At 60.6% G+C, this 21,513-nt stretch overlaps 1 protein-coding gene across 4 annotated transcripts in view; it reads right to left on the reverse strand.

The window, feature by feature from the left end:
• Positions 1–1,439: 1,439 nt before the first annotated feature.
• The window catches only part of BCL11B (BCL11 transcription factor B), an 82,106-nt gene continuing 62,032 nt past the window's right edge, over positions 1,440–21,513 (reverse strand). For 3 of the 4 annotated variants that reach the window (XM_060181024.1, XM_060181025.1, XM_060181023.1), the window contains one exon: positions 1,442–3,801. In XM_060181024.1, coding sequence (XP_060037007.1) covers positions 1,517–3,801 — 2,285 coding nt within the window. In that variant the 3' untranslated portion in view covers positions 1,442–1,516. Of the gene's footprint in view, positions 3,802–21,513 lie in introns of all 4 variants that reach the window. The other variant, XM_060181026.1, reaches the window with a different exon arrangement.

Genomic DNA, 21,513 nt, shown 5'->3' on the forward strand with positions numbered 1-21,513 from the left:
CCTTGAGACGTACTTGGGAGTTTTGTTGTGGGGGTGACAGAGAGAGAGAGAGAGAGAGAGAGAGAGAGAGAGAGGAGAGAGGGAAAGAGAGGGAGAGAGGGGGGAGAGAGGGAGAGAGAGGAGGTCCCTGGATCTTTCTTTTCAGCCTCACTGCAGGCCACAACCATCACACACCCCCCCCCCAAAAAAAAAAAAAGTCTCAACATTTAATGTAGCTAATTGACAGAAAATAGTGACCCCGGCATGCAGGGCCCACCTGCATTCTGAGAAAGTGGAGGCACCTGCTGGCAAGGCCCGTGTTCACGGAAAACTTCATCTCCCTGGCGGTGCTGGGTTCCCTGGGTTGCCTCGCCACCACCCCTGAAGGGTTTTCTGGAGAACGCCAGGGCTGAGATCCAGACAGACAAAGGCCTCTGTCCTTCGGGACCCAGAAGTGCTACATCTCCACCCAAAATGTCAAAGTGCTACAAAGTTAGAGATTGTTATCCGCTGTACATCCACACACACACACACACACACGCACGCGCACACGCACACGCACACACACGCACAGGCACATACACACACACAATTTTTTTTTAAAAAAAAGAAAAAAACGCATGCCATTCTTTATTTCAGAACCAGAAAAGAAAAAAAAAAGATATATATATATATATATATATATAGAAGGTGTAAAAAAAAAAAAAAGAAAAAAGTAAACAACTTTAAAAGTCATTCAAGTGTTGGCTTCTTCACAAGAAATTACACATGCTCAGCTTAAACGTCAAAAAAGCAGCGCCCTCCCCCCCCCCCCAAATGAGAATCTAAAAGATGCTTCCCCCTCTTAACACATCGCTTGCTTGCGAGTCACTGCTCAGGCTACCACGGGCTTGGGAGAAGGAGAAAAAAAGAAGAAATTGAAAGGCGACCCCCCCCCCCCCGGAACAGAATCTCTGAATAGAACTGAGACAGTAAAGAATTACCTGCACATGCCAAAAAATAATAATAAAAATAAAAATACAAAACCCAATAAATACAGAAATTATTGCACAGTTAAAAGGCTCCACAAATTTTTTTTTTTCGTTTTTTTTTCTTTTTCTCTCTCTCTCTCTCTCTCTCTCTCTCTCTGTGTTTTTTGTTGTTTTTTTTTTTTTTTTTTTTTGGACTGCCTTTAATCTACCCTTGGGTCTCCGTGGGACTTCTGCAGACACAGGTTCGGGTGGACGGAGGGCCGCCTCGCCCCCCTCCCGGGGTGCGGGGTGCCGGGGAGGGGCGCGGGGGACACGCGGGGTGCTAAGCTGCGGTCACACGGAGGCGAGCGAGCGAGCGAGCGAGCGTCCTCTCGGTTGGCAACGGTTGCTCCGGCGGGGGGGGGGGGGGGGGGGGCTGCTCGGCCGGCCGCCCCGCTGGCGCTGGCGCTGGCGCTGGCGCTGATGGCGATGGCGATGGCGGCACACGCGTGGGCAGGCACACGGTCGCGCGCCATGCACGGGTGCGGGCGCGGGCGCGGGTCCGGGCGCGCGCCCCCGCTCTCCCCTTAGCTGCGGTCGGCCTGCTCGATCTTGACGTCGTTGGCCAGCAAGTGCTCGCCGTGCCACTTCTTCATGTGCTTCTCCAGGGTGCTGTAGACGCTGAAGGGCATCTGGCAGATGTCGCAGCGGTACACCTCCTTGCCGATCTGCCCGTGCGTCTTCATGTGGCGCGTCAGCTTGCTGCTCTGCGCGCACGCGTAGTTGCACAGCTCGCACTTGTAAGGCCGCTCGCCGGTGTGGCTCCGCCGGTGCACCGTCAGGTTGCTGCAGTTCTTGAACACCTTGCCGCAGTACTCGCACGTGTCGCTGCGCCGGCCCTCCTTGGAGCTCGGCCGGCCCGGCCCGGGGCCGCCCAGGTGCGGCGTGCTGCCCCCGCTGGCCGTGCCGCTGCGCCCCGACAGCCCGCCGTCCAGCAGGTCCCCGGGCGGCGTGGAGAAGCGCAGGCTGCCGTTCTCCGACGAGTGCTCCGACGACGTGGCGAAGGGCGACTGGCGCGCGTCCGAGAAGCCCAGGAACGGGTCCTTCATGAAGTGGCGCGACGCGGCGTAGCCCACCAGCCACTGCGAGTACACGTTCTCGCTGGGGATGAGCGCGGCGGGCGGCAGCTCCAGGTCCTTCTCCACCTTGATGCGCTTGGCGGCGCCGTGCAGGCCCGGCGCGGGCGCGGGCGCGGGCAGGCCGAGGGGCAGCGCGGCCGGCTTGCGCGGGAAGAGCGCGGGGAAAGGCTCCGCCCCGAAGCCGCCGGGCCCCGCCCCCGGCCCCGCCCCCGGCCCCGCCCCCGCGCGCCCGTTGACGTTGACGTTGACGTTGACCGCGCCGCCGCCGCCGCCGTCCACGTGCTCGACGTCGTCGACGACGTCGCCCAGGCCGCCCGCGCGCTTGAGGAAGCCGCCCACGCCGCCGCCGCCGCCGCGCTTGGGCTTGTCGGCCGCCAGCAGGTCGCCGTAGGCGGGCAGCGCGCCCAGCGCCACGCCGTCCATCACCTTGCCGAGCACCAGCGCCTTGTCGTCGGCCAGCGCCTTGCCGGGGCCCCCCGCCGCCCCCGCCCCCGCCCCCGCCCCCGCCGCGCGCCCGTTCTCGCGGCCGCCGCGCCCCAGCTCCGAGTCCAGGCTGAAGCTCGACGCCGGGCGGCTCTCGGCCTCCAGCAGCAGCTCCTCGTCGTCCTCCTCCTCCTCCTCCTCGTCGTCCTCGTCGTCGTCCGCCTCGGGGCCCAGCGACGGGTCGCTGTCGTGGCGCCGGAAGTCGGCGCGGCCGGCCGGAAGCGGAAGCGCCAGCGCGTCGCCAGCACCCCCGCCCCCGCCGCCGCCGCCCCCGCCGCCCCCGCCGCCGCCGCCGCCCCCGCCCGGCTCGCTGGTGCCCGGCTCGGGGGAGCTGGCGGCCGACAGCCCGTCGTCGGAGCGCGCCAGGCCGGCCGCCTTGTGCAGGTGCGTCTTCATGTGGCGCTTGAGCTTGCTGGCCTGCGAGCACGCGTGGTCGCACAGCTGGCACTTGTAGGGCTTCTCGCCGGTGTGGCTGCGCCGGTGCACGATCAGGTTGCTCTGGAACTTGAAGGTCTTGCCGCAGAACTCGCACGACTTGCTCTTGGCGGGCGGCGGCGGCGGCGGCGGGCTGGCCCCGGGGCCGAGGGGCAGCGGCGGCAGCGGCGGGGGCGGCGGCGGCGGCGGCGTGCCGAGGAAGGGCGACCCGGCCCCGGGCCCCGCGGGCGGGAAGGGGTGCGGCAGGCGGTGCGCGGCGCCGGCGCGGCCGGGGGAGGCGGGGGGCGGCGTGGCGCTGTTGCCGGCCAGCTCGCGCAGGCGGCGGGAGAAGTCCATGGCGGGCGCGTCGACGGCCAGCGGGTTGAGGCGCAGGACGCGGTCGAAGGCACTGGGGTGCTGGGCGACGAGCCCCATGTCGTCGGCGCCCAGGCGGTGCGGGTCCAGCGGGTGGCGGGGCGGCGGGCTGAAGAGCGGCGGCGTGGCGGGCAGGCGGGAGCCGTCGAAGCCCCCGCCGCCCCCGCCGCCCCCGCCGCCCCCGCCGCCCGGGTGCTCGCGCAGCAGCGGCCCGGCCACGCGCAGCAGGTTGAAGGGGTTGGCGGCGTCGCCCAGGAAGCTGAGCAGCGGCGACTGCGCCACGGCCTCGGGTCCGAGCGGCGGCGGGATGGTGAGGCGCGGCGTGAGCGCGCTGCTGGCGGGCCCGGGCTCCAGGTAGATGCGGAAGCCGTGCGTGTTCTGGGCGTGCTGCAGCAGGAACCAGGCGCTGCTGAAGGGCTGCTTGCACGTGGTGCAGATGTAGCTGGACGGCTCGTCCTTACCTGCGGGGACAGGGACAGGGACAGGGCCAGGGCGGGTGAGCGGCGGGACGCGGGCGGCGCCGGGCCCCGGGGGGGGGGTGGGTGGGGGGTGGGGGTGAGGGCTCCTCGGGACCTCGGCCGCTAGGCGGCACCGGCTGCGGGTGGCAGCGCCAGGCGGCGGGTGACCCCCGGCCCGGGGCAGCCCCGACCCCCGCAGATGGGGCCAGGGGGCGCGGGATGTGACAAGGGCCCGACCCGACCCCCGCAGATGGGGGCAGGGCGCGCGGGATGTGACAAGGGCCCGACCCCCGGGGGCCACTCCGCAGGCGGGGACAGGCGGGCAGAGGAGCCCCGGACCTCGGCGGGTAGGTGGCACCGGCAGGGGACAGGTTGTGGGTGTGCCCGCCCCAGGGCAGCCCCAGTCCCCAGGGGCACTCCGCAGGCGGGGACAGGCGGGCCTGCTGGGTTCCCGGGCCTAGGCCGCTAGGTGGCACCGGCTGGTGACAGCGCCGGGTTGTGGGTGTCCCCGGGCCCCGGGGCAGCCCCGATCCCCGGGGGCACTCTACAGTTGAGGACAGGTGGGCAGGGTCCTCGGCCGGTAGGTGGCACCGGCTGGTGACAGCGCCAGGCTGCAGGTGACCCCCGGCCCGCCACCCCGGGGCAGCCCCGACTCCCAGGGGGACTCCACAGGCGGGGACAGGCGGGCAGAGGGTCCCTGGACCTCGGCGGGTAGGTGGCACCGGCTGGTGGCAGCGCCGGGTTGCGGGTGTCCCTCGGCCCAGGGCAGCCCCGACCCCCGGGGGCACTCTGCAGATGAGGACAGGTGGGCAGGGTCCTCGGCCGGTAGGTGGCACCGGCTGGTGACAGCGCCAGGTTGCAGATGCCCGGCCCGCCACCCCGGGGCAGCCCCGACCCCTAAGGGGACTCGGGCTGGGGCCCCGGACCTCGGTGGGTAGGTGGCACCGGCTGGTGGTGACAGCGCCAGGTTGCGGGTGTCCCCCGGCCCAGGGCACCCTCGACCCCCGGGGGGCACTCTGCAGGCGGGAACAGGGCCCGGGATGTGAGAAGGGCCCGGCCGCCACCCCGGGGGGACTCTGCTGGGTCCCCGGGCCTTGGCCGGTAGGTGGCAGCAGCTGGTGACCGCGCCAGGCCCGCAGTGTCGTATGCTTTACATTGGGTTCTAGTTCTCCCCCGCCGAGAGGATTAGATCAGTCCAGTTAATTTCGCGGCCCGCTTGGCCCCGCCCCTAGGAACCCGCCAGAGTGACAGAGCGGCAGAGTTCCCGAGTTGCAGAGTAAGAGAGAGTGCGTGTGCCGCCGCAAAGAGACAGCGGAGTTCTGTTTGGTGATTGGTTTGTCTTAGTTTATGAATCGTGGTTCCTGAATAAAGAAATACAGCTGCCCTGCCCAGCCGTTGTCTCCGTGTCTCTGTTACCCGCCCGTGAAGCCAGCCCGCCCGGCAAGAGCTTCCGAAATTTTAACAACACCGCAGGTTGCGGGTGCCACCCGGCCCGGCCCATGCCGGCACCCACGGGTCCTCGGGTGGCAGCTCTCAGCAGCCGGCAGCACCCCTCCCTCCCTCTGGAGGGTCCCGGCGCCCCCCAGCAGCGCCAGAAGACACCCCCGGCCTCCCGGCAGCGGCCGGCCAGAGAGCTTGAGCAGCTCGCGCTGTCATCGGCCTTCAGAGAAATGGCCTCTCCCGGGGGCTTCCGGCGCGGATGGTGGGGACAAGGGTGCGTGTGCTGCCTGCCCCTCCTGGGCCCCCCAGTGGGGTGGGGGCGCTGGCCAGCTTGCCGCCAGAACCCCGGGCAGCAAGGAGGGCGAGTGTGAGTGACTGCGTCACGGCCGGCCCTGGACACCCGGGGCCACCGGAGTGGCCAGTCCAGCGTCTGGGCTCCAGCCCGTCACATCCTGGAGGCCTGGAGGCTCCGGGGCCTGGTGGCAGGGAGGGGGTGGGAGGTGGACGGGGACCCCTGGGGGAGAGCACAGTCCCCCCCACGGCTGCAGCCCCGGGCCGGCGAGGGCCTGTTCCTTCCTCGAGTGATGTGTCTGGGAAAGCGCAGCCGGCGACTCGGGCTGCAGGCCTCGAGGTCTGTACCGGCCGGGCCGGGGATGTCCTCAGACCGGCGCCCCAGAGGCAAGGAGGCAGTGGGGGGGGGGGGGTTTTCCTGGGTCACCGAGCAAGCCTAGCCAGAGCCCCCCCCACTACAGCCCAAGCCAGCAAAGTGACCGGGCACTGGACTCTCGAACACAAGGTCTCAAGTTCAAGCCCCAGCATCGCCTAAGCCACATGCTCTGGTTCTCTCCCCTCAAAGAAACCTTTGGAGACGATGGCTGGGTGGGACGTGGGGCACCCTCATTCTCGCCTCCTGTTTGCTGTCTGAGTAACTGGGGGGAAGGAAGGGAGCAGACTGGACTCTGAAGCTCTCCCCACCCCTTGCTTTTTTAAATTTCTTAACCACCCAGGTTGTCACTGGGGCTCGGGGCCGGCACGAGACTCCACTGCCGGCGGCGTTTTTAGCCCTTTATTCGACAAGACAGAAATTGAGAGGAGGGGGAGGGAGATAGGAGGAGAGAAAAACTATCCAGTAAACAAAGTGGGCAGAAGACAGGAACGGACGGCTCTGGTTCTCTAAATAAGAGCTGCACACGGCCCACAGACAAGCAGGAATGCTCCAACTCAGTCATCGCGGAGAGACGCAAATCAGAGCCGCACGGAGCTCCCGCCTCACACCTGTGAGAATGGGCTCCGTCCGTCAAACAGGAGAAGCTCGGTGTTGGAGAGGATGCGGAGGGAGGTGTGGGAGTGCGAGCTGGTACAACCGCCCTGGAGACTGGAGAATCCTTAGACAAGTGCAACTGCCATAGGGCCCGGCAGCCCCCTACTCTTAGACCCAAAGGATGTAATGACTCTGATTCGAAGGCCTCTGTGCACCCCTGTGTCCAAAGCAGTTATTCACAGTAGCAAAAACTTGGAAACAACAGAAATGCCCCTTGACAGATGACGGATAAAAAAGTTGCTATGGGACATAGGCTCAACGGAGTATTACTCAGCAATGAATAAGGATGGCATTGTGTCCTTTGGGACAAAGGGGATGGGTCTGGGGAAGATGATGCCCAGGGCCGCAAGGAAGGGGAAGGACACTCCAGAAGGGGTTCTCCTAGGCGCAATCTAGACAACTCAGCATACAGACCTGAAAAGAAAATGTCGACTCTTATCTAAGCCTGGGAGAACGGGAGTGGTGAAAAAGACAAAAGACTCGCCCATTACTCAGGAAAGCTTGAAGAAGAGAGACTGACACACCTGCTTCACCAGGTGAAGCTCCCCCCCCTGCAGGTGGGGAGTAGGGCTCGGACCCAGGTTCTTACACGTGGTGATGTGTGCGGTCCACCATGACCCGCCCCCCTTTCTGACAGCAGCCCGCGAGAACTGAAAGGCTGGCTCCTTTGCAGGGCCCTAGTTGACTTCTTCTCAGGATGCTGGGGTGATTGAGTTCCCACACCCAGGGGCCGCGTGGAAGAAAGCCAGGCGGCCTTCCCCAGACTCTGGTGGACGTGTTTTCCACTCTGTGGGTACAGGGCCCCCCAGTGTTGCCAACCTGTACCCCTCAGCTGGCACGAGAAGTGCCACCCACCCCCAACTTAGCAAGTTTCCAAGAGGAACAAATGTTCAGAGGGGCTGCCGGACACAGGCCACATCACGAGTCAAAGGTCACACCTGGCCCACAGACCCAGAGCTGCCCCCCTTCACGTCACAGGGTGGGGCTACAGAGCCCGGCACTACGGCCTCCTCGGCATCTCGGGCGCCCCAGCACCAGGCCCCCACGTCCCATCCTCCCTGCCCTGGCAGCTCCCGGCTCAGAGCCCTGCTCAAGGTCACCTTCTGCGGGGTCAAGTCAAAGGGACCCAGACAGCAGCTGGGCTCACACAGCTGCCACCCCCTTCATGGTCAGGTGCTTCTGATTTCCTAGTGCCTGTCCAAATAGTTGTCCAGTTACTCCAGCGGTGCCAGTTTCTCTCTTGCTCGCTCGCTCTCCCTCTCTCTCTAACCAAATGAAAACGTCAAGGAGGACGAAATTATACATGTGAAGCCCTGGCTTGGGGGAAAAAAAAAAAACCAAGGCCAAGTAACACCCAGTGGCTTGGCACTGCCTCCAGAGAGGGAGGCCCGGGGTCCAGTGCTGCTCTGAGGCGCCCACCTCCCTGTTTCTGCCCCCAGCCCAAGTGAGCTCCTGAGGCGGGCCGCTCTGTCTGCGGGCACAGCGTCTTCGGCGGTCACCCAGCCTCGGCCTGTGCAGGTGACTGGCCAGTTCACACGGAGCAGAGGGCCCTGGGGTGCCTCATGGCCAGACACGAGACGGGAGGCAGGGTCCCCCGTGGCAGGCGGCAGCCACCACCCCCACAGACATCAGGGCACCCAAGGATAGGCCGAGCACCCTGGTCACTGCTCCCAGGGTCTCGGCGTGGCAGTCTTTATGAAGGTTCCGTGCCAGTGGACAAAGACTAGCAGGTGCCCCCTTTACACGACGCCAGGCAGGAGATGCCAGCCGGACACACTGGGAGATCCTTCTGCTTCTGTGATTCCTGAGCACATGGCCGGGGGCCGCGCAGTGGCAGCGCACAGAACCTGCAGGTTTAGACGTCAGCGCCACGAGCCCCCAGCTAGCGAGGCCAGGACCGCAAAGCCAGGCTGCAGCCTTTGAGGGCGTCAGGACCTCCAGCCAGCTCGAGCCTCGCCTCAGAGAGAAAGGCAGAGGCAGAGAAGAGTGTCCGGCGGCGGGCACTGCCCAGCCCTTTGGCTTTGCCCACCTGCCAGGGGCGTCCAATGGGGGCTGGTCAAGAGAGACACCTGGTCACGTCCTGCTGATTGCCTGCCGGGGAAGGGCAGGTGGCCTCTGTCAGGTGCTGGGGTGGCAGTGTCACCACCAAGGCCCCACCTCCAGCACCTGTGCACACGTGACCAATCCGTGCCAGCACTGTTCTCCAGACCGCAGCCCCCTGGGTCTGTGACCTCTGTGCCTGCCTCCCGGCACATTTAGCCCAGACACCACCTCTGCCTGACGTTCGTTTGCAGAACCAACAAGAACAAGGGTCCCTTGACCCCCCCCCCCAAGCCATCAGCAACAGCCCCTCTGGCAGAGGCGACACTCCCACTGACCCACTCAAGTACATAAAAGCCTAGGCTCTAGCCCTTGCTCTCATGGGAGCATCGTGACATCAAGGCAAGACACCCCCCCCCCCGCCCGTGCTGTCTCTATCTCTGAATCCGAAGCATCTCACCGAGTTTACGGGACCGTAAGGGGGAGCTCAGAATGCTGAGTGACATTCGAAGCCGAAGCCGCATTCCAGGCCCTCAACTGTTTACCTAAAAGTCACCCTCAGGGCTGGGTCCCAGGCTCTCTGGCTGGTCCCATCCACTGGCCAGAATCTCAGCCGGTTTGGGGTTGCCCCACAGGGGTCTGCGACATCACACCATGTCACCTCTGTCTGCAGGTGCCACTGCCCAGCAGGGTCACGCCCGCCTCAGGGCCTCTCCGCGCGCTGCCACCGCCCCCGCCCCAGGCCCGGAATCTGCTGTTCTTTCTCAGCCCACAGAACCTCTTGAGTTTGTTTTCAGCTTTTGTGTTTAGCGTATCATTCACTGGCCTGTTTGCTGTGGAGCCAGGTCCTTGCACATGTGCAAGCTCAGCCCTCCCGGGCCGCTGTTTCCTTGAGAGACACGTGTGTGTGTGTGTGTGTGTGTGTGTGTGTGTGTGTGTGTGTGTGTGTGTGTGTGTGTGTGTGTGTGTCTTTGCACTTAGCACGACAGGCGCCCTACCTAGTGAGCTTTCAAGGAGAGAAGACCGTGAAAGAGAAGAAGGGGGGAGGTTCCCTTGGTAGAGCACAGACGTCATCATGCACAAGGACCCAGGTTCAAGCCCCTGGTCCCCACCCGCAGAGGCGAAGCTTCACGAGTGGTGGAGCAGGGCTGCTGATGTCTCTGCCTTTTTCTCTGTCTCCACCTCCCTCTCGGTTTCTGTCTGTCTCTGTCCAATCAGGAAATATGGAAAATACAAAAGAATAAAGATGAAAGAAAAACCAGATGGGTAGAGAATGCAGACTCCAAATCCAGCTTCCGGGACGCGACAGGACGCAGAGGGCTTTGGAAAGACCCTCCCCCAGCGGCACCAGGAGGTGGGGGGCCGTCCACCTCGGGAGCAGGGTCCAGGCTCTTGCTGGGTCAGCAGAGTCCTGAAGCGACTGCAGCTGCGGGCGCCGCGCACCCAGTTCCACACCCCACACACACCCGACAGCCTCGATTTCAACTGCTGACTTCTGTGGTCAAAACAGGTGTGCCGCTCCGGGCTCAGGAAGTGGCCGCCCAGCAGACCGACCCAGCTGACCGCAGGGGCGCCCCGGGGCCTGCTGATGAACGGGCCTGCCGGCCTGGGAGCAGGGGAGGGGGGGCAGTGTCGTACATGGCACTCCACACGTTTCTCCACATCATCTTTCTAGAGTTTTCTTCCTGTGCTCCAGGCACTCGGATCGCCCCAGAAATAAATGACCCGCAACACTCAGGCAGCCTGTGTGGAAACCTCTCCGCAGGCCTCGCAGGAAGAGGGCAGGGCCTCTCCTCGCCAGTGGGCCTGGCTGGGGCCTGTCTTCTCCCTGGGCAGAGATCATGAAGGGGCCGCGCAGGGCAAACCAGCCTGACCCACGGGCCTCCCTCAAGCCCCAGCGAGGACGTCAGGCTGTGGGCCCACCACGCCCGGGGACGGTCGGCCTCGGCCCCACACCACGGGGGCCTCGGGGGAAGGGGGGCCCTCGGGTCCTCAGAAATGGAGAGACGGGTCCCCCGCGTCTGGGAAGTAACCGGTTACTCCCAGCTCTGGACCCGTGACACTGCGAGCAAGCCAGTGGGCAGGGCGGAGGCGTGTGGAGACGGTGACTGAGAAGGTGATGGGGTTGAAACCCGCCCCTGCTGGGGCGGGGTGCCGGGATTTCCTGCTCAGAGACTGTTTCCATTTACCGCAGAGCCCACCCCTCCCAAAGGGAGATAGCAGACCACTGATGAAGCTGGGTAGGTGGGTTCTTTCCCTTCCCCTCTCCTTTTTTTTTTTTGGGGGGGGAGGAGTGAGGATAGAGTGAAACTGAAGAGGGGACAGTAATGTGTGTAGCTGAGTGCACACAATCTGCAAGGGCTCTAGTTCAAGCCCCTGGTCCCCTAGCTGCAAGGGGGAAGCTTCACAAGCATGGAAGCATGTTTGCAGGTGTCTCTCCCTCACTCCCCCTTCTTAATTCCTCTCCGACTGATCAAAAAAACAATAAAGAGTGGAGACACGGCCTCCATCTGCAGTGGACTCACAGACCCCAAGCCCCAGCAACAACCCGGTGGCAGTTTGAAAAAAGATTTTTAAAAAATCTCAATGGGGAGTCAGGTGGTGCAAAGCACAAGGACCGGCATAAGGATCCCGGTTCGAGCCCCCGGCTCCCCACCTGCAGGGGAGTCGCTTCACAGGCGGTGAAGCAGGTCTGCAGGTGTCTGTCTTTCTCTCCCCCTCCTCTCTCCATTTCTCTCTGTCCTCTCCAACAACGACATCAGTAATAACTACAATAAAAAACCAGGACAACAAAAAGGGAATATAGATAAAATTTTAACAACCAGGTACCCTGCAGAGCACACAATGATTTGCACAAGGACTTGGGTTTGAGCTGGGGGCCTTCGTAAGCAGTGAAACAGGGCTGCAGGTGTCTGTCTCTGTCTGTCTCTCTTAATTTATCTGTCCAAAACAAATTGAGAGGCAGGAGAGAAACAGAGACACTTGCAGCCCTGCTCCACCTCTCACAGGGCTTCCCCCCTGCAGGTGGGCATGGAGGGCTCGAACCCATGTCCTCGTGTGTGGTGGCGTGGGAGTTCTTGCTACCACATAGCTCCTGAGGGCAGCCCGCTCGCTGCCCACGGCTCTGCCCGATGGTTGGCACTGGCCGGCTGTGGACTGAGGCATCTGGAGGCAGGCCTCCTCTCCTTCCCCACAACCTCCCCAACCCCAGGAGGACGCCAGGAGCTGGTGGGGAGCCCCAGCTGAACCTGGGAGGCAACCAGCCCGGACAGGCAGCCCCACCTGGAGCCGAGGTGCCCGCCGCCCGCTGCCCGTCCGCCCAGGTTAACCAACTGCGGCGTCCGAGTAACTCCAGCCAGCTTGTCACCAAGCACAAAAGTCATCAGCCAGTGAATGTTCTTTTCTGCACCACAATTAAGACAATCAATACAGCGAGGCCGCAAATGGTATTTTACTCTCAATAAGGACTCGAGCTGAGTTTATTCAGAATATTTTAGCGCTTCCCCGGGGGATCTGGGGCCCGACGCAGATGGCAAATAAAGTACTCAGCCTGAGGCTAGAGACATTATGGTAATTCTAATGTCAGATGTACTTTAATATACAGCTCTATTTAATCACCCCATTATTTCACATTTCCATATGAAAACCTGAGGCACTTCTGCAGTTTTCGCCTCTGCCACGGTGCCAGCCTCCTCCAGCCGCTCACAGCCGGGGGTGGTCAGCCCGGGCACACACTGGCACCATCCAGCCAGTGGCCTGGGTGGGTGGAGGCCCTGCCGTGGCCGTGAGGCCCGCCAGTCCCGGCAGCTGCAGGCCCAGGACACGCCAGCAGGGCTGTGGGCACAGTCTGAAGCCAGGGGGGCCCAGGATGCCGCCTCTCTAGCCGCCTCGCCTTGAAGTCCAGTGGGAGCGGCGTCTCGGGGAAGGCGGCTGGGCATTTGAAGCTGATCCCCAGACCCCTGTGGGCACTGACCAGCCACTCAGCGTGTCCGCATCACACCGCACCCCCCTCCAGCCCAGGACGGGCCTCGTCTGTAAAACACTGGAGGTGGCATTCAGCCGGAGAGACTCAATCTCCCATCTCGGGCCTTCAGTTCCACCCTATTATTATTGGTTATTCATAAACCTAAAAATAGACACCAATACCTTCCAGGCCCCTTCAGGCTGGGGTGACAGCCAGCTGGGGGGGGGGGGGCAGCAGTTCTCCACGGAGGGTTCTTTGGGCCTGGTCGGGGACTTCTGGCAACATCTGGAGACCGTTATGATGGCCATACGGCGGCGGGGGGGGGGAGGCAGCAATGTTAGTGGGTGTGGACGCCGAGGTGGCTGAGCTGAGCTGACACCAGCAGCAAAGACTGCCCTGGAGGCCACGTGACGTAAGGCCACAGCCTAGGGTCCCAGTTCAGGCCCCCTCCTGGTGGGGGGCGGGGAGGGGTGTGGCTGCGCTGCCCACGGGGAGTGGAGGTGCAGGCCTGGATTTGGGGAGGCGGCCAGAGCACTGACGGTGGGCATAGGGGACCAGCCGAGCCCCGGCCCGCCTCACCCTTGCAGAAGCCATGTGGACCTGGAGCCTTGGGCAGGGGTGAGGACAGGCGGGCAGAGTCCTCTAGGAGGGCCCTGGCGAGCGTGCTGCCTGTCAAGGTGTTTCTAGCATGGTCACATGACTGCCGCCTTGTCCTGGGGGGGGGGGGGGGTTCTGGGACCAGAGAGCCAGCCCCCACCCCCGGAGACAACAGTGGCTGGCAGGCCCTGGCTGTGCTTGGCGGCCTTCGTGGGTGTCACAGGACCTGACCGCCCAGGCGTCACCTTCACTCAGAGCTGCCCAGAGCCCCCCCCCACTGTGGCTCCCCAGGCCCAGCCCTGCAAGTGAGGAACAGGACCGGACCTGGGGCCTCGCCACGTCAGGGACTGTCCACGGCGGGTTGAGAATGAACCCGGCGTGGCCCTCACACAGCAAACCCGCCCGCTGTTACCGCACACGCGCTCACGTACACGCATGTGCCCAGCACACACAGCCAACGGTTACTGCTGGTCCCATCAGGAGTGAGTGGAGGCAACCTGAACCTGGCTCCCTTTCTCAGAAAAGGGGTGGCATGGACGATCTTCATCTGTCGTTGCCAGAGAGGGAGGCGACTCGTCGGGAAAGATGAACGAGTGCATGAGTGAAGATAAATGAAAAAAAAAAAAAATGAGTGAACGAATGCAGGAGTCAGTAGATGCATGGGTGAGTGAGTGAATGAATGAATAAGCACACCAGTGAGTGGGTGGATGGATGGATCGGTAATCAGATGAGTGGGTGGGTGAATAAATGGGTGAATGAATGAATGATTCAAAGACCGAAGGATGGGGCAGGGAGGAGCCAGAGGGAGTTGGGCCACCCCCTCACCACCCCCCCCTCAGTGATGCCCGGTAGCAGGGGTCCCCAGCGACCCCACACACACACACCCCTACAGGGACTCCCAGGTACAGCTTCCGTCCCTCCCCGCGTGGAGAAACGTCGCTACTTCAGCCTCGTCACCACTGTCTGCCTCACACGTTCTTCCTCTCTCTCTGTGTTGTTTACAGAGGCTTCATTATGTTTTCAACTAATCAGAAAGGCCCCGCTAATACACAATTAACATGTGATTATAAAAAAAAAATTAAAATAGCTTCCAGAAGAAGGAGATGTAATTAAGTAGAGAATGCTTTCAGTGAGTGTGAGCTCTAGCTCGGCCACAATGCCTGGAACAGATGCCAAGGGCAGAGTGTTAAAAGCAACTTAGGGGAGGGGGGGCGTTCTCTCCTCTTCTGGGGGAATAATCGCCATCAACTCGGCACGACAGGCAGGTTCCGGCTGCAGTGGGGTCACACCCCCCACCTGTCCTCCTAAACTCTTCTGTAACAGCTTCCCTCTAAAGAACAAGACCAAGTCAACAGGAGAGCATGTAGCCGTGCAGACACAAGCCGCCTGAAATCCACACGACTGTCCCCAGAAGTTCTGGTCAGGCACAGACAGCCCTGCAGCTCCCCTTTCTAACCAATAACCAAGCCCGCCATGGCTTGGGTCAGATTCCACAAAACGGCTGCCTCCCACAGCCCCCAGCTAAAAGGATTTGTGACCTCGTGCTCAAGAGGCATGCTGAAGTCACCCCAAATTAGCTCTTTTTTTTTTCTAAAGATAGAGACTGAGGGGGCTGGCTGGTGGCACACTCAGTTAAGCACACATAGTACAAAGTGCAAGGACCCACACAAGGATCTGGGTTCAAGCCCCTGACAACCCACCTGCAGGGAGGAAGTGTCACAGGCGGTGAAGCAGGGCTGCAGGTGTCTCTCTGTCTCTCCCTCTCTATCTCCCCCTACTCTCTCAATTTCTCTCTGTCCTGTCCAATAAAATGGGAAAAAATTGCCATCAGGAGCAGTGGATTCATAATGCTGACACTGAACCCCAACGATAACCCTGAAGGAAACAAAGAAGAGGCAAAGATAGGGAGTCAGGCGGTAGCACAGCGGGTTAAACGCATGTGGCGCAAAGCGCAAGGACCGGCATAAGGATCCCGGTTCGAGCCCCCGGCTCCCCACCTGCAGGGGAGTCACTTCCCAAGCGGTGAAGCAGGTCTGCAGGTGTCTGTCTTTCTCTCCCCTCTGTCTTCCCCTCCTCTCTCCATTTCTCTCTGCCCTATCCAACAACGACAACAATAGTAACTACTACAATAAAACAACAAGGGCAAACAAAAGAGAATAAATAGTAACTACTACAATAAAACAACAAGGGCAAAGAAAAGAGAATAAATAAATATTTTTTAAAAACAGAGGCAGAGAGAGACTGCAAGAGAGCACAGCATTAACGCTTCCTTCAAAGTGGTGGGGGCTGGGCTCAAACCTGGGCCGTGCACACAGCAAAGTCAGATTAGTTCTTTAGCCAGTGAGATCCAGATACTGCTGTAAAGAGACAGCACAGTGGGTCTGCAGGAGACTTTCACACCTGAAGCTCTAAAGGCCCAAATTCTCTCCCCAGCACCACCAGCAGCCAGAGCTGAGCAGGGCTCTGTTAGCTCTCTGTGTCTGTCTCTCTGTCATTAAAAATAAATAACTAAATGTTTATCCTATTTATTTATTTATTCTAGGAGGCGAGGGAGAGAGAAGCAGAACACTGCTCAGCTCTGGCACAGGACCCGTGAGCTTGGGGGTCATGGCCGTGCAGGCTGGTGCCCCAGCAGGCTGAACCGTCCCCCAAGCTCAGAGAGCCAGCAACTCGAGGATCCTCAAAACCCGCGCGCAGGAGTGAGGATGCCCCTGCCAGTGCCCCACCCCACTCCAGTTAATGGCAAAGTTAACGGTTCCCAAGCCAGTGGGCGCTGTGAGTGGCACTGGTGGGTACCCGGCACTGGGAGTTTCTGGTCTTCACAGTGACCCTCCCAGACGTGATGGAGAAGGAGGAAGATCAGGAAGCCCAGGGCTCTGAGCCCGTTCCCCCCTTCCACCAGGCCTAGCGCTGTCTGTCCCCAGCAGGGAGGGACAACTGGTGACAGGCCACAGCCCAGTCGAGGCAGTGCCCCACTGAGGAGCAGGGCTTAGGCTCAAGAGTTCTGTGATGGGGGAGTGTGAGTGTGTGTGTGTGTGTGTGTGTGTATGAGAGAGAGGGAGAGAGAGAGTGTGTGTGTGTGAGAGTGTGTGTGTGAGAGAGTGTGTATAAGAGTGTGTGAGTGAATGAGTGTGTGTGTGTGTGAGTGTGTAAGAGTGTGTGAGTGTGTGTGAGAGAGAGTGTGTGTAAGAGTGTGTGTGTGTGTGAGAGTGTGTCTGTGTGAGTGAATGAGTGTGTGTGTTTGAGAATGTGTGTGTGTGTGTGTCTGTGTGTGTGTTTGAGACTTGTGTGTGTCTGTGTGTGTGTGTGTGTTTGAGAGTGTGTGTGTGAGTGAGTGTGTGTGTGTCTGTGTTTTGTGGGGGCAGTCACCCAGCAGGCCAGCCCTCTGGTCACCCAAGGACCACAGCCAGTGCCGGGAGCCATGGTTTCTGAGGACAGATGGACACTGCTCGCCTGCACGAGGGATGTGAGAGGCAGAGCCGAGAGCGCTGAGCCCGGGCGGCCCATCTCTTGGTCGTCTTCCCCGGAGCCGGCCCTCCTCTGCGACTCCAGAGACCCGGGCAGGGAACACAGCCTCCAAGACCGTCTCCAGGTCACACCTGGGCTCGAGGAGCCCACGTCCGGGAGCCCCCTCCCCAGATCCAACACAGAGGGCCACTAGGACCTTTAGCCACGGCCGATTTCTCCCCGTGATATGCCTCATTTGGGGGCGTCCCTTTTCCAAAGATGAAGACACAGTCTAAAACCTACCTGTACTGCCCAGCCCAGGAAGCAGCCTTCTGGCTCAAGATTTCACCCCAGAAACACAGGCCCCCAAACAAAGGAAACATCAGCAAGACTCATGAAGCACCTTCTGACTGTCTCAGGTGTCTCCCGTCAGTCCAGCAAGGCCCGTCACCTGGGGCTGCTGGGATGGAGACTCCGAGCTCGGAGAGGCCAAGCGACCTGCCTGCGGCCACACAGCTCAGACCCAGCCTGGGCCCCCAGGGCCTCAAGTCAACAAGGTCGTCCTTGCCAGCACCCCAGGGGCCCAGGGACTGGGATGGGCACCCACTCCCGCCCTGTCTACACCACCTGCTGACCCAGCCCAGTCCGCTCCCTCCCGCAACCCTGAAAACCCACCAGCCCCCACCGCCTCCTCCTCGGGCCCCGCGACAGCCCAACGCAGCCAGAGCTGACAGCCCCTCGCAGATAAATATCTGCAAAGAAGTTGGGAAACAATTAAAACGAGAAGCTAATAAATGATGGAGAAGCCCACGAGGCAAGCGCTGGCTCCCAGCCCAGGCTCCATTCAAGCATCAAAAAAAAAAAAAAAAAGCCATCGGTCTACAGCAGTGAGGGGCAGCTGGGCAGTGGGGCTGCCACGGTCACAGCAAAGGGACTGAGGCACGACCCAATGTCCTCACACCCCTGCCCCGACCCCCCTCCCCATGGGCCCTCTTCTCCAGGAACCCTTGACAGATGGTCTGGTTTCCAGCCCGGGAGCAGAACGAGAGATGGGGCAAAATCCTTGCTCAGCAGTGCGGTGGGCTGGCCTTGGGGGCGCGGCCCCTCTGGTGCTCTCTCGGGACCCTTAAGGAAGGGGAGGGAGGGAGCCTGGGCTACTCGGGCCAGGGGTGCCCTGGCCTTCTCCCTGCCCCACCAGGGCACCCCCGATGGCTGCCAGCTTTGCAGAGCCACTCCGCCCGCAGCCAGGGCTCATGAGGAGAAGGGCAGGCCCCTCCAGCCCCATCCCACCCGCAGAGGTCGAGCCCACCTGCCACCTGCCTCCTTATACCCGGGCCCTGAAGCCACAGGCCCAGATGCACCGTGGGGAGAAGGGCCTCCTGGTGGAGAGTGCCTGGTGCCTTGAGGGAGAATTCAGGGGGCACAGGAAGTACACTCGGGGATCCTGGAGATGCCCCAGGGCATGAACACAACCCCCACAAACCCATCCGATTTGAAAAAAATTTTTAAAAAAAGTTTCTGTGGTGTTATGTGACATCTCCCAAGCCGGCCCTGTCACGGGGCTGCTGGCACCAGGTCACTGGGCCCGAGGTGGTTCAGGGTCAGCAGAGGCTCAGGCCTGAGGCAGGGAGAAGGGGCATTTGCCAAGAGCTTCCGAGCACTGGAAACTGGAACCAAGGCTCAGGCCCACGGTGCTGGGAGCTGGCTGCTCACGCCCCGCGAGTCCCCAGATCCTGGGCACCCGGGCGTCCGCCAGAAGCCAGTAGGATGTCTTTCTGTCTGTAGCCTGCAAGAGTCCTGACAGTCACCTTATTCCGGGGTGCAGGGAGGAGCACCCCTGGTGTGCAGATGGGAGGTGCAGGGAGCGGGTGAGTGAGAGAAGAAGGCCCACCACCTCCTGGGCCTTCCCTCCTTAGCCACCAAGACAGAGGGACAGTGTGCGACAGACGCTCTTGAATATAATGCCAGGCAGTGGCACATAGGGTTAAGCGCACATAGCACGAAGTGCAAGGACCCAGGCAAGGTTCTAGGTTCAAGCCCCCAATCTCCACCTGCTGGGAAGAAACATCACAAGCAGTGAAAACAGGCCTGCAGGTGTCTCTCTGTGTCTGTCTCCCCTACTCTCTCCATTTCTCTCTGTCCTGTCCAATAAAATGAAAAAAAAAAAGTGGTCACCAGGAGCAGCGGATTCATAGTGCTGGCACTGAGCCCCAGTGAGAACCCGGGAGGGGGTGGGGAGAGGGGGACTCACACACCCGGAAGGCACCGGGTGCTTTGGACAGCCGGCTCGAGGGGCCTCAGCCCGTGACCCCGTGAAGTCAGAGGCCAGAAGACCCTCTGGGAAGCAGGGGCAGCAAGCGACACTCCAACCCCCCCCGTGGTCGGCTCAGAGCCTGGCGTCCTCCTTCCCCATCGAGACTTCCCGAGCGAGCGAGCGCGGTGTGCATGCGTGACGGGGACAAGCCACCACAGCCGCTCCCATTCAGTCATTCAGGGCTCTCCTTGGGCCCTATCCTCCACACAGAGCACACCGGACATCGACGGCAGCAATCTCCTCACTCACTGGAAATGTCGCGAGGGCCGGTCAGACCGCTCTGCTGGAGCGCAGGCCTCACATACCTGAGGCCCTGAGTTCAAGCCCCGACACCACCAGCTGCCAGGGCTCAGCAGACTTTTGGTCTCTCTCATTAAAACTGATTGTTAAACGCAGTCGGGCGGTAGCGCAGCGCATTAAGCCCACATGGCGCAAAGCGCAGGGACCTGCGTAAGGATCCCGGTTCGAGCCCCCGGCTGCCCACCTGCAGGGGAGTCGCTTCACAAGTGGTGAAGCAGGTCTGCAGGTGTCTGTCTTTCCTCCCCCTCTCTGTCGTCCCCTCCTCTCTCCATTTCTCTCTGTCCTATCCAACAACGACGACATCAACAACAACAATAACTACAACAATAAAACAACAAGGGCAACAAACAAAAGGAAATAAATATTTACAAAAAAGGTTTTTTAAAAAATTGATTGTTAAAAAAGAGAAGGGAGAGGTGTGGGGGGTGGCGCACCTGGTTGTTACAATGCACAAGGACCCGGGTTCAAGACCCCAGACCGCAGCTGCAGAGGGCAGCTTCATGAGCAGTGAAGCAGGGCTGCAGGTGTCTCTCTTCTGACCTATGTCCCCCATCCCTCTCAATTCCTCTCTCTATCCAACAAATAAATAAATACAAGAATGACTTTTAAAAGCAATTTTTAAAAAAAAAAAGAGAGAGGGCTAGGGAAACAGCATTACGGTTCTGCAAAAACTCTCCTGCCTGAGGCTCCGAGGTCCCAGGTTCCATCCCCAGCACCACCATCAGCCAGCGCTGAGCAGGGCCCTGGGCTCCCTCCTGTCCCTGCCCCTAGTTCTTTCTCTCTTGTTTTCTCATCAAGATAAATAAATTAAATATTTGTTTTTAGAGAGCAAGGGGAAGAGGTGGTGGATCAGGGTTTTGAAGTGCTCTGGAATCTTCCACCACCAGACTGGAAAGCCGGCTCATCTCTTTTCCATGGCCAGGGCACTGCCCGTCCCTGAGGAATCCTGGGCCTCACACCACGGAGCCCAGGAGCAGGAGCAGAACCCAGGCCCTCCCGGCACACAGAGTCTCACCACAGAGTCTGCCCCCAGCCCCAGTTACCATCCACTTCACAACGCACCCTGACAGGCACGAGAACACCCACGTGCAATTTTATTTAAGACCTATTTGGGGAGTTGGGCGGTAGCGCAGCGGGTTAAGCGCACGTGGCACAAAGTGCAAGGACCAGCACAAGGATCCCGGTTCAAGCCCCGGCTCCCCACCTGCAGGGAAGTCGCTTCACAGGCGGTGAAGCAGGTCTGCAGGTGTCTGTCTTTCTCTCCCCCTCTCTGTCTTCCCTCCTCTTTCCATTTCTCTCTGTCCTATCCAACAATGACAACGACATCAATAACAACAACAATAATAACTACAATAAAACAAGGACAACAAAAGAGAATAAATAAATATTTTTAAAAGACCTATTTGTATATTTGAAAGAGAGAGACAGAGCCCTACTCAGTGCTGGTTTATGGCAATGCCAGGGGCTGAACCTGAGACCTCTACCATGCAAGCCCTGCGCTCTAGCGGGCTGAGTATATTCCAGGCCAGAGAAGCCAGCCTGGCCCTGCTGACCAGCACGCGTTCAGAAAGCTTGTCACTGACGCCATCCACATGGGAAACCCTCCCCTCACTCAGGTTGGCGGGCCTGAAGCTCTCTCTGTCCCCCCCCACGGGACAGCCACACCAAGGGCTTCTGGACAGTTGTCCCCATGGCAGCCCAGCGCCGATGTCACCACCAGGTGCCACCCTCTGAGTCCCAGGACTCCCCCCTCACCACCACTGACAGGTATTGCCACGGCTGCACCATCCACAGACAATCGCACACTGAGAAACGCAGACCAGCTCGTGTGTCCCCCACTCGCCACTCCTCCTCGAGACTTGTCCCAGTGAGTCTTGGAAACTCAAGTGAAGGAATAAAAATGTTCATTACGGAATTACGCTCGCCCCCCCCCCCCCGGCCCAGCCCAATTCACGTCCCAGTAATTACCGTGACCAGCCTAATAAAGACGGTTACAAACCGAAGGTCAACTGGCAGTCAGGGGTGTTCATTTTCATTTCAATGGATTCATCTCTGGCTCCTAATGGCCTCATTTTCTCCCATGCTTCTTAATAAATACCGCTGAATTACAGGTTAAATAGCTAAATTAAATTATTGCAATTACAGCGTGCGGAGCCCTGAATCTGAGTCTACCTTCCCCAGTTCAATTAGAGGAGAAGTTGCCTCGGCCCCGGAGATCTGATTGTTGTCAATGGTCTGGGTCACCGACGGCATGAATACCAGGGCCAGGGCTTCTGCTCTGCTCGCTCTCAT

The sequence above is a fragment of the Erinaceus europaeus genome, chromosome 22 (assembly GCF_950295315.1).
Source record: "Erinaceus europaeus chromosome 22, mEriEur2.1, whole genome shotgun sequence".
In the NCBI taxonomy this organism is placed as follows: domain Eukaryota; kingdom Metazoa; phylum Chordata; class Mammalia; order Eulipotyphla; family Erinaceidae; genus Erinaceus; species Erinaceus europaeus.